Source organism: Nyctereutes procyonoides, unplaced genomic scaffold (assembly GCF_905146905.1).
Source record: "Nyctereutes procyonoides isolate TBG_1078 unplaced genomic scaffold, NYPRO_anot_genome, whole genome shotgun sequence".
Lineage (NCBI taxonomy): Eukaryota > Metazoa > Chordata > Mammalia > Carnivora > Canidae > Nyctereutes > Nyctereutes procyonoides.
The window spans coordinates 25181627-25198596 of NW_026575131.1; the positions used below are offsets into that span (position 1 = coordinate 25181627).

General features: G+C 40.2%; 1 protein-coding gene across 6 annotated transcripts in view; it reads right to left on the bottom strand.

The window, feature by feature from the left end:
• The window catches only part of SLC25A26 (solute carrier family 25 member 26), a 128538-nt gene extending 113727 nt beyond the window's left edge, over nucleotides 1-14811 (bottom strand). For 4 of the 6 annotated variants that reach the window (XM_055342693.1, XM_055342690.1, XM_055342689.1 and 1 more), the window contains exons 1-2: nucleotides 14618-14811; nucleotides 1083-1239 (exon numbers count right to left, since the gene is read on the bottom strand). In XM_055342693.1, coding sequence (XP_055198668.1) covers nucleotides 1083-1239; nucleotides 14618-14650 — 190 coding nt within the window. In that variant the 5' untranslated portion in view covers nucleotides 14651-14811. The remainder of the gene's footprint in view (nucleotides 1-1082; nucleotides 1240-14617) is intronic. The other 2 variants (XM_055342694.1, XM_055342692.1) reach the window with 1 other exon arrangement.
• Between the last annotated feature and the right edge of the window lie 2159 nt (nucleotides 14812-16970).

Genomic DNA, 16970 nt, shown 5'->3' on the forward strand with positions numbered 1-16970 from the left:
AGAGTTTAAGAATCTCCTAGAGGGCAGCCCTGATGGTCCAGCAGTTTGGCTCTGCCTTCAGCCTGGGGTATGATCCTGGATACCCAGGATAGAGTCCCAGGTCATACTCCCTGAGTGGAGCCTGCTTCTCCCTCTGCCTGTGTCTCTGCCTCTCTCTCTCCCTCTGTCTGTCATGAATAAATAAAATAAAATCTTAAAAAAAAAAAAAGAATCTCCTAGAACAGAGGTTCTATAATTTTGTGTGTGTGTGTGTGTGTGTGTGAGAGAGAGAGAGAGAGAGAGAGAGAGAGAGAGAGAGAGTGTGTGTGTGTGTGTGTGTGTGTGGTGGTTGTTTGTTTGGTTTGCTTCAGAGTGCCAATGAAAGCATCAGTAAGCAAAATGAGATAAGTATCTGAAAAAAGTACATCAACAAATGGATTAAATAAAACAGATTATATGGATTACAACATAAGAGCGCCATAAATCATATAATGTGACTCCAAACTACAACAAAAGCAAGACACCTAAAGGAGATATCCAAGAGGAGGTTAGTGGAGTTGGCTGCATCATCTAAGAGCAATTTAGTTAAGACAGAAAAGGTTTAAGGCCTCTTAGGTTCATGTGCTCCAAAAGAATCTCCAAGGCAGTAGTTATTAAACTCAGCCTCATACTGTAATCACCTAGGAAGTGACTAAACCCCCTGATACCCAGGCAAAGCCCAGACCAATTAAACTTAGGGAGCTGATACAGGCATCAGTATTTTTTTAAAGCTTCCCAAGAGATTCCAATGTGTGGACAAGGGTGAGAACCACTGTTCTGAGGTATGACAACCAATATTAGAACAACATTTTCAATATTCTAACTGCAAATTTTAACAAGAAAAACCATTTTAGAAAGATTGCATATATTGTTGACAATACAGTGGAATGGGATCTCCAGCACTAGCTAATACAAAAGCAATGGGTTAATGAATAGAAAATAAATTCAAGAGATAAGCTACAACACATGAGCAATTCTATGTGGGGTTAACATCATATACCATCCTGGAGATAAATCTCATTATCTTGGCTTTCTGGCAATGAGAATATCAATATAATTTTTACCATTAGGAAAGGATCCAATAGCAGCAGAAGGAACACCAGCATATATTCCACGAAAACCACCAGCCTTATTAAATCCTTGTGGACTCTGCAGCCTGGTTTTAATGGTATCCAGAGGAAATAATATCAAGTCAACAGCAACACCTGCTACCCCACCAGCCTTTAAAAAAAAAAAGAAAGAAAGAAAGAAAAGAAAGGAGGTTACAACTGAATAAGCTCTCTTCCATTTGGGGGTAAGGATAAGAAAAAAGTAATTTTTAAAGCCTATTTCTCATACTGATCAGTCCACAGCTTATTTGGCAAAGTCAAAGGAACTTCTACCTAATTTTATAGATTTTCCTGGGGAAATAACCATTGTTGTGCTATATTCTTAAATTGTAATTTAAGTACATTTTTATTTTTAAAATGAATCAAATTGGGATCCCTGGGTGGCGCAGCGGTTTGGCGCCTGCCTTTGGCCCAGGGCGCGATCCTGGAGACCCGGGATCGAATCCCACGTCGGGCTCCCGGTGCATGGAGCCTGCTTCTCCCTCTGCCTGTGTCTCTGCCTCTCTCTCTCTCTCTCTCTCTCTCTATCATAAATAAATAAAAATTTAAAAAAAAAAAAAAAAAAAAAAAAAATAAAATGAATCAAATTAAATTTTTAATATTTCCACATGGTTCAAAAATAAGCAAGCAATCTCAGGTTAAGAGTTCAAAGTCTCTTTCCCTAGTATAATAACTCAGGTAACAACTTCTGCCAGTTGCTTACTGTATCCTTCTGAAGTTACTCTAGGTATATATAAACAAATGTAAATACATATATTTTTTAAAGGTATATACAATATGTACTGTACTGCACATCACTTTTATTACTTAATTTATCTTGCTGATCTTTCCATATCAACCAAATTGTTGTATTTTTGTCTTTTTAACAAATGCATAGTAAAACTGAAGACTTTTTTGGGGAAAGACTTTCACCCTGAGATAGGTAATGGTCCTTGGGAATCTAGATCTGTATTTTAAGATCCATACATCTAAGGACTCCTGTGGTATTCACTCTCCTTTATGTATATTTAAAAATTCCTTGATAATTTTTTTTTAGAATTTTTTTTTTAAATTTTTATTTACTTATGATAGTCACAGAGAGAGAGAGAGGCAGAGACACAGGCAGAGGGAGAAGCAGGCTCCATGCACCGAGAGCCCGACGTGGGATTCGATCCCGGGTCTCCAGGATCGCGCCCTGGGCCAAAGGCAGGCGTCAAACCGCTGCGCCACCCAGGGATCCCAGATAATTTTTAAAATAAGTAAAAAAAAATGGGAAAAAAGAAGAATTACAAAGAGAAAAAGACTCTCAATATGGTTGCTATAAAATAATTTTAATGAATCACTAACTTTTCTCATCTTTTGGATTTTGAACATGAATGTATTATCTATTCAAAAGGTAAAAAATATATATATATTAAAACTACATATTAAAAACTAAGATACAGAAAAAGAAAATCAGTATTATTCAAACATACAGGCAAAGTTCAAAATGATGTACTGTTTCCATCCTTTGGGTACACAAAATGCTCTGGTAGTACAAAGCTTAGTACATAGCAAACACTCTGCTCTACTTACCACTCACCATAAAACCAGTGCAAGAGTTCACCGGAACAATGAAATTACTCTGATGAGAAATCCAGTAATGAACTAGGACAGGTACATAATTAAAAACTATTTTAATAGAAGCAGGAAAGTACATTGCCATAAATATTAATACTGTACTATGTGATCGGCCTGAGAGACATGAAACCTTTGGAACCTGAAAGACCACAAAGGTCTACTCTGCGAATGACCTAAAAAGATGTCACCAAAACAACACAGAGATATGCCAGAAGAAAACTACAAAGAATGACAACTGGGATTTCTTTCTGGAAATAAAGACAGCCTTTTCTAAGTCATTGGAATACGTTCGTAAGTAAAGTAGGAAAGTTTAAAAAAAAAAAAAGAGTCAATCTTTTTCAATATTCTTCTCAATTATTTTTAAAGGATTTTGTAAAATTCAGTACATAAAATATTGCTCATGCCTCTTCATTTTTTCAAAACACAAGGAAAACAAAAATCCCACTGGAGAAGTCTGATAGGACTAGATTCTTTATAAATATGCTGCATTTCATTCTAATTTTCTCTTTAATCTTAAGAGAGGGTTCAGAGAGATGCTATCTACTGCTAAATTTTAATCAATAAGTTAATTAGTCTTTTAATCTATTTGGCTACTTTGCATGCATTGATTCTCTAACCCTTCTTTCATCAGAATTCTTACCTTCAGAGAATAAAATAACCAGATTCAATCTGTTTATCTAGTAAAACACGAATCAGAAGTTACTAATTGCTCTTGCAGATTTCAAACTTCTGTAACTCAAATGTCACTTAAATTCATGAGACTGAAAAAAATTGAACAGAACAGCTAATAAAAAATAGGAAAAAGAAGAAAATACTGATATATTTTAGCCACACATCAACATATTTAAGATTTAAACAAAAACTTTTGGGACTGCTAATTTTACATGTAATACTGTTATGCACATAATTATATTCAAAATGCATAAGCTAACATCAGTTGAATATAAGGAACTCCGTCAAATTCTTTTATTCTTTGGTCTGAGAAACTTGTTTTATTTATGATCATTTATCAAAAAGGTAGGGAAAGGGTGCCTGAGTGGCTCAGTAAAGCCTCTGGCTCTTGGTTCCAGCTCAGGTCATGATCTCAGGGGTCCTGGGATCAAGCCCTGAGTCAGGCTTTGGGCTGAACTCCTAGTCAGCTTCAGATTCTTTCTCCCTCTCCTTCCCCGTGTTCCTCCCTGCTCGCATGCACTTGCTCTGGCTTGCTCTCTCTGACTCTAACTCTGTCATCAGGCAAATAATTAGTTTCAAGATTTGTGGTAGCTTACACTGAAAATTGTAAGTAAAGAACTAGACAAAAGCCAAATATACAGAACATATCTCAGATAACCAGCAAGCCTCACATAACAATTTATTGAAACTTTGATATAAAATATGCCTCTAACTTAATAAATGTAAAGTGCTACAGGATGTAGAAAGGAAGTATCTAATGAGTGCTTTGAAACTACTCTGGGGGGATCCCTGGGTGGCGCAGCGGTTTGGCGCCTGCCTTTGGTCCAGGGCGCGATCCTGGAGACCCGGGATCGAATCCCACGTCGGGCTCCCAGTGCATGGAGCCTGCTTGTGTCTCTGCCTCTCTCTCTCTCTCTCTCAAAATTCAAGACTGCGTACTATTAAACCTTTCTTTTTCAAAAGAAGGCTGGCAAAATAACGGAAAAAAACTGCTGCTCAGCTACAGGATAAAACCAGACTACCTGTCTAATTTAAACAAAATCATCACAGGCCACTGGCTTAAACAACGCTAAGGCTTCCCTGAGGAACATCCCTCCTTGGTCTTCTCTACAACAAAGCAGTCACTAGTGACTCTGCCAAGTGCTGCCTGTTTCCTGGCATCCCTGTCTTCTTCCCCACCTTGATTCACTCTCCTGCCAGTGCTCCTGGCCCCTACACACTAATGGCAGCATCATTTTCATGAAACGCAAATTTCAATTTCATCTAGCCACTCTCCAGCCTGTAAGTCTCCCAAATCTTCCAAGAGCCCTAAGAATAAAGGACAAAATCATCAGACAGCCTACAAGGTTCTGAAAGTTCAGGACCCCATCTACCGCTCAACTCCACTGCCACTGCCCTCTGCTTGGCACCTCCTTGCCACCTCATTGCTCGCTTTTCCTCCAAATCATCTGATCTTACTCATTTCTAGGACTGTACAGATGCTCCCAAATCTGCCAGTCTAGGCTTAGACCCTCTTGTTTGCACATGCTAATCACAATTTTTTAATTCTACAGTCCCATCAGACTCTAAGATCCATATCTATTTTGCTAACCAGTATGTTCCCAGCATCAGTACACAGTAGGCATGCAATAACTATTTTTTTAAAAACTGTTATTTATTTATTCAGGAGAGACACAGAGAGAAAGGCAGAGACAGGCAGAGGGATAAGCAGGCTCCATGCAGGGAGCCCGATGTGGGACTCGATCCCCGAACTGGGATCACGCCTGAGCCAAAGGCAGACACTCAACTGCTGAGCCACTCATGCATCCCACGCAATAACCCTCTTGCACTGTTGGTGGGAATGTGAAATGGTGCAGCCGCTCTGGAAAACTGTGTGGAGGTTGCTCAAAGAGTTAAAAATAGACCTGCCCTACGACCCAGCAATTACACTGTTGGGGATTTACCCCAAAGATACAGATGCAGTGAAACGCCGGGACACCTGCACCCCCGATGTTTCTAGCAGCAATGTCCACAATAGCCAAACTGTGGAAGGAGCCTCGGTGTCCATCGAAAGATGAATGGATAAAGAAGATGTGGTTTATGTATACAATGGAATATTACTCAGCCATTAGAAACGACAAATACCCACCATTTGCTTCAACGTGGATGGAACTGGAGGGTGTTATGCTGAGTGAAATGAGTCAATCAGAGAAGGACAAACATTATATGGTCTCATTCACTGGGGAATATAAATAATAGTGAAAGGGAATAGAAGGGAAGGGAGAAGAAATGTGTGGGAAATATCAGAAAGGGAGACAGAACATAAAGACTCCTAACTCTGGGAAACAAACTAGGGGTGGTGGAAGGGGAGGAGGGCGGGGGGTGGGGGTGACTGGGTGACGGGCACTGAGGGGCGCGCTTGACGGGATGAGCACTGGGTGTTATTCTGTATGTTGGCAAATTGAACACCAATAAAAAATAAATTATTTTTTAAAAAAGCCAGCAACTATAACAATTTTTTAAATATTGAAGTTAAAAAAAAATGACTGAGAGGCACCTGGTGGCTCGGTCTGTTAAACGTCTGCCTTTGGCTCAAGTCATGATCCTAGGGTCCTGGGATCCAGCCCCACATCTGACTCCCTGATCAGAGGGGAGCTTGCTTCTCCTTTTCCCTGCCCCCAGCTCGCACTCTCCCTCGCTCGCTCTCAAATAAATAAAATTTTTAAAAAATCAATGACTGAATCAATGGCCCTAATAAGTTATCTATCACCCATGTTAGAAGCTACTATAAATCAACCTTCAAAAGGTATATCAAATTAAAAACAAATTGCATAATACAGGACCACACAATTCCCAAAAGAAAAATATAAACAGCCAACAAAATTACAAATATGTTTCCCCATCATTAATGATCAAATAAAAACAAGTTAAAACTTTTCCCCATGAATCAAAAAAGGCTAAAAATATGAAGAATAGGTATGGGCACTATTAAGGGAAACAAGTTATTATAGTCTTCTTTTTTTTAAAAAAAAAAGATTTTATTTATTTATTCAAGAGAGAGAGAGAGAGAGAGAGAGAGAGAGAGAGGCAGAGACACAGACAGAGGGAGAAGCAGGTTCCATGCAGGGAGCCTGATGTGGGACTCGATCCCAGGACCCCAGGATCATATCCTGGGCCAAAGGCAGGCACTAAACCTCTGAGCCATCCAGGGATCCCCTTATTATAGTCTTCTGAAGGACAATTTGGCAAAATGAAAATTTTAAATTATAAAGCCCCTGATCCCATGATTTTATTTCTAAATATTTCTTCCACAGAATTAAGTGCATAAATATACAAGATGGTTTACTACAGCATTATTTAACAGTAAAAAACTGGAAATAACCTAATGGTCCATCCTTGGGGACTTGTTAGATAAATTATGTTATCTCTGAGTAATGGATTGCTACACAACCTTTATGTATTTTTTTTTCTACACAACCTTTAAAAGAATGAGGTCAATCTGAACACACTGGCACAGAAACATAGGTTATATTTTTAAATTAATCAAATAAGCTATCAAACAATATATCCCATATGATCTCACCTTTCAAAGAAATGTGTATTGATTTGTATATATATGCATAACTAGAAGTCTAGAACCATACACACTGAAGTGCTACAAGTTACTTCCTCTATGGAAAGAAATTTGGGATGAGTAGTATCTTGCTAATTTTTGTACTATTTTGGTCTTGTAATGAGTATTATAAACATATAAAAGTGAAGCTTGTCAAAATGAATACTGCTCCACAAAAAAAAAAAAAAAAAACCTTAATTCCCTGGTTGCATGTGGTATATAGGCAGCACCTACAGGGTAACAAGAGCCTTGACCCATGAGCCCTACACTACGATGTACCTGGCTTCATTTTTCATATTCTTGTGGACTGTGAGCCCCATCCAATCTGTTTCCTGAACCTGTCCTTATACTTCTCACTTCTGCCCTCCTGCTTGAGTTTTTCTTTCAATGTGGGATGTCCCTCCTATCCCCATTGTCTCCTGTCTACAGCAGACCACCTACTCCCCCGCCACTGTACGTACGTACGTACACACCTGCCAAAGTCCTGTCCACTATGAAGGCTGTGACCAAATGCCACATCCCTCCTAAAGTCCTTCACAAGCTCCCAGTCAGAATTAAGTGCTACTTCCTTGACTTCCCCATCTAACTCCGTCTATATTCACTTTCAGTACTAGCTAACCATTATGTCTGACCTGACATTAAGATCCTTTAGACCAGAAGCGGGGTCAGTCACCTTTGCCCTCCTAAATATCTAACCCAGAACTTCCTAAGCTGCAGGGCTTCTGCACCTGTTTGCTGGTTTGAACCAAAAGGAAACGCGAGATGATGAGAACTTTATCAAAAGATCACATCTTCCAAAGAAAAAGAGTAAATCACTCACTGATTGTTCCTGTTGTGGTTTGCTGGAGCACTTGTGACAACAGAAAGCCAGCACTATCTATCTACTACTATACTTGCAGGCATTCCACACTGACACTGACAGCTCTGTGGTCTACTTAGGGTGACTTCTCCAGAAATCCTGTTTATCATTAGCTCCTGATGGAAAAGGCTGTGTCACTTCATTTTTGTTTAGTGAGGCTATTCTCAAGAACACAGTAATGGTTCTAAAATTTGACTTGAGTATCCTTCCATTTCTTCAGAAATTCGTACAGATTAAATATTGCCTGAAAACATAGTTCTGACATCAGACAGACCTAGCTTCAATCTCAACTGCATCTCCTTAGCAGAGCTATTTCACCCTAAGTCTATAGTTCTTCATACATGAAATGGGGAAAATAGTACCTGTACTTCATAGAGTTTTTCACAACTGAGATTAAATGAGAATTAAATATAATTAATAACCCTGTTATATGCTTGTTTGTAATAAAAAACTGGAAATACCAGTAAAAACAGCAAAACACCAGCCTCAATCACTTATCATTAAGCATGAATTATTATTTTTAGTGTGTTACTTTAAATATCCTACAAAGTATCCTGATGCAGTATTTGTAACGTGACAATATTAGAAGCCATAAAAAAAGACTTAACAAAGATGGAAGAATATGTTCATGTAATAAATTTCATAAATTTATAGAGAGAATACATAAATTCAAGTCTTTCATTAGTAATTATGATTTAAATGTCTCCTCCAACTCAGCTCTCTGGACAAGAATTGCCTGTGGACACACTCTACACAAAGCCAAATCATGCAATGCATGGCAGGAACAAGTCAGCACCAACTTAGAAAACTTGAGGAATATTTTTTTTAAAGATTTTATTTATTTATGCATGAGAGACATAGAGAGGCAGAGACACAGGCAGAGGGAGAAGCAGGCTCCACTCCATGCAGGGAGCCTGACATGGGACTCAGTCCCGGGTCTCCAGGATCCCGCCCTGGGCTGAAGGTGGCACTAAACCGCTGAGCCACCAGTGCTGCCCTTGAGGAATATTTATATTCAAATTTCTTTATGAACATTAGATTTGAATTTATGGGTGAATTTTTTTTATTTTTATTTTTTAGATTTATTTATTCATGAGACAGAGAGAGAGAGAGTGACGTGGAACTCGATCCCGAGTCTCCAGGATCACACCCTGGGCCGAAGACCGTGCTAAACCACTGAGCCACACGGGCTGCCCTGGGTGAATTTTTTAGAAGCAAAATACAAAACTGTAACTATAGGACTTGGGCTATCAAAAAATTACATAAGCACATGTTAAAATGCTCAGTAAATGGTTACTTTTTAATCACTCCTTGCCACTACACAGCTAATTTTTATCTTCCTTTTAAGGTCTGCCTCCTACTTGACTGCAAACTCAGGAGGGCTTCAAAGCAATCTTTCCAAGTCCCAAAGGCTGACAAGTATGTCTTGTTGAACGGGTAAAAGATACCTAATTTGTGGAGGTGGAAAAGCTATGGGTGCAATTTTTATCTTTTCTGTATTTGACATTTCACTAATACTACTCAAAATCTTTATAAATTTTCAGTATTAAATTTTTATTTCTACATGTAGCATTTATTTGGGAAGTGGTAACAAAAGCACATTAACAAGTCTTTTACAATTACCAAATACTAAAACTCTCCCAGCAACCCCACTTATACCGAAAGAAAAATGAGAAAAGAAAAGTGGTCCCATCTTTTAGTACTCGAGACAAGAAAAAAGGCCTCCATCGCAGCAGCGGTTCTCAACTGTGGTCCTAGATAACTGGTGGTCTCCAAGGGTGCCTTGCATGCTCCACTAACTGATCAATATTCAGAATATACTTGTGTCTAAGTGACTGCTCAACACAAAAATGAGCAAAAAAGACCTGCTTGCTCTGACTTAAATGCCGAAAAGAAAAAAGTCACAAAAGCAACCTAGAGAATGTGGAAGCATAATTCCCAATTCCTCACAGATCTGGAGATAATACTTCATCACTGGATAGTAACCTCCCTTTACACCAAATTTAAGAGTAGGAGGCAATTTCCAGAAAGGAAAAATATGTGGCAAAGAACATCAAAAACTTCCTTTGAAGTATGTCCAATACTTCATTCTTTTCTTCTGTTTTCTCACCCCACCTAACAAGCCCTAGCAACTATAACCCCCGCCATTCCCCTCAAGTCATACTCTGCCAGGGGTTCTCAGCAGGAGGTCGGGCCCAGTGAGAAGATACTACTACATGAAGATTATGAAAAAGCTTTTTCAGAACCACCTCACTAAACCACAATTTAAAAAGAAAAGAGTCAAGCAAACAGTCCTTGCGCTACACCGTAACAACATGCATGAATTTCAATTCCCACAAGTAACACAAGTTACCAACACCATAGATGAAATTACAGTAAACACAGAGATGTTTTCCAAAAATAGATAATCAAAAGAGTGAACTGGCCAACAAAGATGAAAGTGCAGCAAATAAATGAAAAGTGGTAACACTGAAAGTGAAAATCAAATATAAATTTACAAGATACAGCCAGCCATGGGAATAGGGACACTGGTGTCCGAGATACTCTAGAGGATGAAGATGTCCCAGAGGAAGGGATGCCAGCAAAAGTATTCCCACTAAATGAACTCTCAGAGGTATTTCCTAACGTTGAAAGCACACAGGATGGGACGCCAGGGTGGCTCAGGGGTTGAGTGCCTGCCTTTGGCCCAAGGCGTGATCCTGGACTCCTAGGATTGAGTCCCACGTCAGGCTCCCTGCATGGAGCCTGCTTCTCTCTCTGCCTGTGTCTCTGAATCTCTCATGAATAAATAAATAAAATCTTAAAAAAAATAAATAAAGCACACAGGATAAAATGTTGGAAGTTGATCCAAACTTAGTAAATATTATGACACGTGGCTAAGGCATAAAAGAGATGCTTGTTCTGTACTGTAAATTATCTGACTAGAAGACCAGCACTGGTCAAATTACTTTTAACACATTCTTCACAAAGAAATAAATCCTTGGTTTCTGATGCTTTAAATTACAACGCTCTCAATATTAGCTTTACTATTTTTTTCACTTTTCTATACATTTCTGATGAACAGTAAGAGTCTGTCATTTAACACTGACAAGAATTTTTAGAGGTCATTAAAGGATCATACACTTTCTCATCAGTTCAGTTATAAAGACCACTCTGCAAGGTTTCCACTTGCACATTTTGACAACCCAGGCTACCACGCAAAGGACTGCCCATACTCTACACTGCGTAAAGTCCACACTTGCCAAGGTTCTTTTTCTTGTAAACAAGGACTGGTTAAAAGTAACTAGAGTAGGATATTTTTGGTTTCATCCAAGTAACAAGCCAGATGAATTCATGAACTACAAGGACAATGAAATAGTTAAGTATTGAAGGGGAGAGAAGAGTCAGGCAAGAAGGAAAAGAGATGTAGTACAGGATGTGATGTTTTAAAAATATAAAGATTTTTATATTTTAAAAAAACTGGAAAAGTAATGCTACTTCAAAACTATTTTGTATTAGAAATTTCAATAGTCCCTTCTTTTCAATAGTCCCTTTTTAATGAGAACAGTGAATGTTTTAATTAAACATGAACAGATGTACCTAGCGTTAGTAGTAGTGTAGTGTTGTATTAAGTATTTTCCACGTTATAGCACTGTTGTTAACGGCCCCTGAATAGTTGATGAAATGCATCTATTACAGTTTACCTAATCATTCCTGTATTTCACTTTTAAGTGGCTTTCGATTATCTTCACTGAGTTAAATGTTATGAACATCTTTAGGTTACTAACACTTAGTTCCACACTGCTTTCCTGAAAGTATGTACCAGTCACTGTACTCTGAGGTTTTTCTCTTCTGAAAAGCCTACTCTGCTCCAAATGAACACTAATATCCCAGTGACTCTTCCCTTACTCTACAACCCTCAATCCTCCTCATGAAGCTTTAGGAAGGGAGTATTAAAATATCTGCTAAATGCCAGGTTCTGTATTGCGTATCTGACAGTCTCGTTTAATACTCAGAATCTGAATTTCAAGACCAGCAATCATTTAGACTTTCATTTCATTCCTTCAAAACATAAGGCTGAGTACCTATATAATGTCAGGCCCTGGTAAAACAGTGTTAAGCAAAAGGAGCTCCCCAAGGAGTGTTCAGCCTGCCTCAAAGACACTTCCAATCCCCCCCAAAAAAAGGCCCACTCTACTGCTGAACAACTTTGTAATAATGGCTTCCATTATGCTTCACATAAAATTCAAAATCCTTTCCATGGCCCACAAAGATTCACCTCAGCTGACTTTCTCTACCTCTCCGATATAACCCCCTGCCACTACCCTTTCCCACTAGGCCTCAGCCACCACTTTAACACCCTCATTTCTTTCCATCTGAGGGTTTTCCTTCATGCTGCTCCCTCTGAAGTTTCTCCTCTGCTCAGCAAAATGTCTTGTGCTTTCTTATATTTTATGTCTTAGTTTGCTGTCACCTCCTTGGGGGCTTTCTTGATCACTCCATCTAGCATAGGTTCTCCAATATTACCCCACTACAGTTCATTTCTACTTTTTTATAACTTTTTAAAATATTTTATTTATTTAAGAGAGAGAGAACATGGGGGGGGGGGCGTCAAGGAGGGACAAGCAGACCCCCACTGAGTGGGAAGCCGGATGCAGGGCCAGATCCCAGGACCCCGAGATCATGCCTTGTGCCGAAGTCAGACACAACCAACCAGGTGCCCCTAGTTCATTTCTTAAATAGCACTTAGCACTTTTCAGTTTGGTTTGTTTACCACCATAAGTCCAAGGACTATCAGAGTGCCTGGTGGACAGAATACATGGCAGATAAACTATGTGCTTAATGAATAAAATCCTTCTTCTTTAGCTGGAAAGAAATCTAACTTCCTCAAAACTTCTACATACTGATCCTAACTTTATCTTGTGTAACTACAATGGAAAAAATATATTTTTAGGCATTTGTATCATACTTTAATAAATTTTTTTAAGATTTTAGTTGACGGGAAGAGAGGACAGGCAGGGGAAGAGGGAGAAGCAGGCTCCCTGCTTGATCATGACCTGAGCCAAAGGCAGGTGCCCAACTGACTGGGCCACCCAGGCACTCATATGTTAAAAAATTATTTTTTTTAAAGATTTTATGTATTTATTCATGAGAGAGACAGAGAGAGAGAGGCAGAGACATAGGCGGAGAGAGAAGCAGGCTCACAGGGAGCCTGACATGGGACTCCATCCCGGGACTCCAGGACCACGCCCTGGGCCAAAGGCAGGCACTAAACCGCTGAGCCATTCGGGGATCCCAGTTAAAAAATGTTTAAACTACTGCTCATTAACTCTGGCACTGTTCTGTTTTTAGCAACAGCTACTGCTGCTGACTTCAGAGACAGTATCAAGGAGTATTTATGGGCATGGAATCCCACCTTACACCACCTGGATTGGAATCCGAGCTCCAACACTTACACACGTGAAATAGATCTCACTTTGGAGAAATTCCCTAACCTCTCTATACCTCAGTTCCTCATTGGAAAACTAGGATATGACTTAGTTGTCAGAATTGATGTATGTAAAGAGCTTACCCCAGTTCCTGACAGAGTAATGTTAACTGTCAAAACTACCACTGCTGTCTCACTGTCTAGAGAGGAAAACTTCAAAGTGATAACGCATCTCTTTGTATCCTTAAAACCTACCTTGCACAAGTCTCGACAAACCTACATTTAAAACCGCCACACCCCACAAGTGTGGCTAAGACACCCCCTTTGCATATATTTCCATAATAACCTGAAACTAGCCCTCACATCATGTATCCTAACAGTTAACTTTGCTATTCTCCCTCCACCACCTGACTCGTGTAAGCGGGTCTGTCTTGTTCACCATAGTATCTCCAACACCTGCAACAACAAACGTTTGATAATTAAATGAAATCCCACTGAGCTTCCATTCCTCCCAGTGGGAGCCTTTTTAAAAAAAAAAAAAAAAGCATTTGGGGGGCACCTGGGTGGCTCAGTCCGTTAACCATCTGTCTTCGCTCAGGTCATGATCCCCAGTCGGGGATCCTACCCCGCGACCAATATGCCTACTGCACCTGCTCTAACAGAGGCTTATTTTTTGCAAAATATCACGCAAATTTTTATTCTTGGGGTTTTTCTTTTTTCTTTTTTTTTTTTTTTTTGGATGTGAAAACTTATTGATTCTTCGTCGTTTCCTAAGGAATTAAACGCTATCATCTTACTGGCTCCGTAACTATCTGTGCTTATCACTATACCTACAACCTACAAGAATGCTTGAAAGATTAAAAAATAATAATAATAATAAGCAGACTAATTATATATTGCATGAACAGATATGTCATTTTCAGAGAGTGAAAACAGATAATGCTAAATGGAACCCACAGTCCTGGACAGGGAGGAGTCTGAGCGATGTAAGCGTTTTTGGTTTTGTTCTATGCATTTAATTCCCAAGTTCTCCATGGTATGGAGAACAGTATATAACTGAAGCTTTTATTTTTTATTTTAATTTTTTTTTTTTTTTTTTTTAGGTAAACCGTCTTGCGGAAGGCTGTCAAGCACCCCGCCTCCCCCCCTCCCCATCTCCTCCTGTTCTCCAGGGAGGAATAACACAACCTTGACACCACGCCTGGCGGGGGCCCAGGAGCCGCACGCTCCCTCCCACACCTGCCCGGCGACCAGCGACCCAGGGCAGTTCAACGCGCAAAACCGGAAGAGAGCGCTCGGGCACGGAAGCCGCTGCGGGCTGCAGGCACCCCGAGCGCCCCACCGCACCACCCAGCACTCACCACCAGCGAAGCCGTGAATCCGGGCCTCTCCATGGTCCCGCAGACCCTCCACGGTTATAAATCGAGGCTGAGCAGAAGCAGGTCGCAACCCCATTCACTGGGCGCCGCCATCTTGGAGGCGGGCCCGTAGCTGCGGCGCTTCCGCGGTCACGTGAGACGGAACCACAACAACTGCACGTGCAACCCGAGGAGGAGACGGGGGGGGGCCCAAAGGAACGCTGGGAAGGAGGGGAGGAGTCGGAGGCGGGATGCGGTCGAGCCAAGTCTCGCGACTCTTCTCTGCCTCCCGTCCCTGCAGCACCTTAGACGAATGAACTCTCGCGAGCAAATGAGCCTCGGTGGTGAAGGCGGGCAGAAGCCAAAGTGTAAACCTCCAAGGGGGCGTGGCTTAGTGGGGGGCGGGGCCTTCGAGCGGCAGGACTAATTCAGGGGACTAGGCTGGTGCTTTCCAGTTACTTCTTCTTTTTTTTTTTTCCCCCTCTTGGTTTTGGGTGTACAAATTTTGTCCAGATCTATATAAAACAGACTCAACATCAGAAGATTGTTAAATAAAAATGTAGAAAAAGACTTTAAAAGTTTCTTTACTCCAGCTAAATTAGCATCCTCCACTTTTAAAAAAAAAAAAAGATTTTATTTATTTATTCATGAGAGACACAGACACAGGCAGAGGGAGAAGCAGGTTCCATGCAGGGAGCCCAATGTGGGACTTGATCCTGGGTCTCCAGGATCATGCCCTGGGCTGAAGGCAGCACTAAACCACTGAGCCACCTGGGCTGCCTGCATCCTCCACTTCTTACTGGCAGTTACTGCACTTAATATTATTTGCTTTTCAAATTATTTACTTGCTCATCTTTTTCGCTGTAGTATCAGTGTGCACACCTACCTAGAAGACCACTTTACTAAGTACTTAGGAACAGTTTCTTGGAGTGGACCTGCCTTTATATTTACTAAATTACCTTCTGTATTTCCTTATGTGAGGGGCCAACTGCATCTCTACATGGTGTTAAACGATTGATAGACATTTTCACATTTACTACTCACAACCACCTTTAAAGGAAGCACCATTACCATTCTCACTTTACAAAGGATCCCAATGCTTCCAAGGGGTTCATTAGCAAACCCAAAGCTACAGAGAACATAGCAGAGCAAGACTTGTAATTTTTCTTAGTGTCTTCATCGTCTTTGTTTTTTTCCCTTCTTCATTGTCTTTCCTCAAAATCTTTGCAACAGCCTTAGCAGGCTTTTTGTCTGCCTTTCTTCAATTGATTTTTCATGCCATCGCTAAAATCTTTATTCTCATCTAGACGTGTGATCTAGAAATGATTAGCCTGCATACGTTTAAGAGTTTCAAATTCTGCACTTCACCTATTAGATTTGGGCATGACTTCTCCAAGATCGAGTTTCCTCCATTGTGAAGTGGGAATAATAGTAACTGCTTCATTAGGTACTATTACAGATTCAGTGAGATAATGCAAACTCGTTCTCAACTTAGGTCCTGGTTCTTAGGAAGTGCTCTCTAAAGATGATGGTAATGTCCCTTCCCTGCTTTAAATTCCTCCCTTTTGCTGCACGTGTGACAGATAGTCCAAGTCCTTAGCATGGTACTGACTTCCCAGATAGTGTGTTCTGTCACTCATTCTACTGGCTAGGCTATGCACAGACAGACCATACACCTTCAGGCCTCCATATTTTACGTATGTTATTCCCTTTACCAACAACACCTTTCCCTCTGCCACCTGCAGAACATTGGTCCTGTTTACCACGTCACAATCCATAGGCCATCTCAAAATATGTTGGCTCACTCCTCCCAAACCAGCAGAAGAACCACTTACATGTCATTTGCTCTTTTTTTTTTTTTTTTTGTCATTTGCTCTTTTAAGAGCTTATATGACTGAGTCAGGTCCCCAGGATAATTTCTCTTTTGATTAATTCAATGATTAGGGACCTTAACTATGTCTGTAAAACTTCTTTTTTTTTTTTGGCCATATAATGCAACATAATCATGGAAGTTATATTTCATCATGCTAACACTCACTCAAGAGAAGTAATTGTGCAAAACACATGAATTACAGGGCAGGAATTTAAGAGCCATCTTAGAATTATGCCAACTCTATTAACCCACAACCCCTTGCCAGAAGGCTCCTCAAAGACCATCAAGTTTCTATCAGTAGGCTTGCACTAATGCTTTCATCAAAGTCCTTCCATATTTTGTCTACTGCCTGGTGACAAAGCCACTCCTCTGGTTTAAATGTTTGCTACAGCAGCACCTCATTTTCAAGTACCAAAATCTGGTACGGCTTACCTATTGCTGGGTAACAAACTACCCCAAAACTTAGAACAACAATAAACTTTT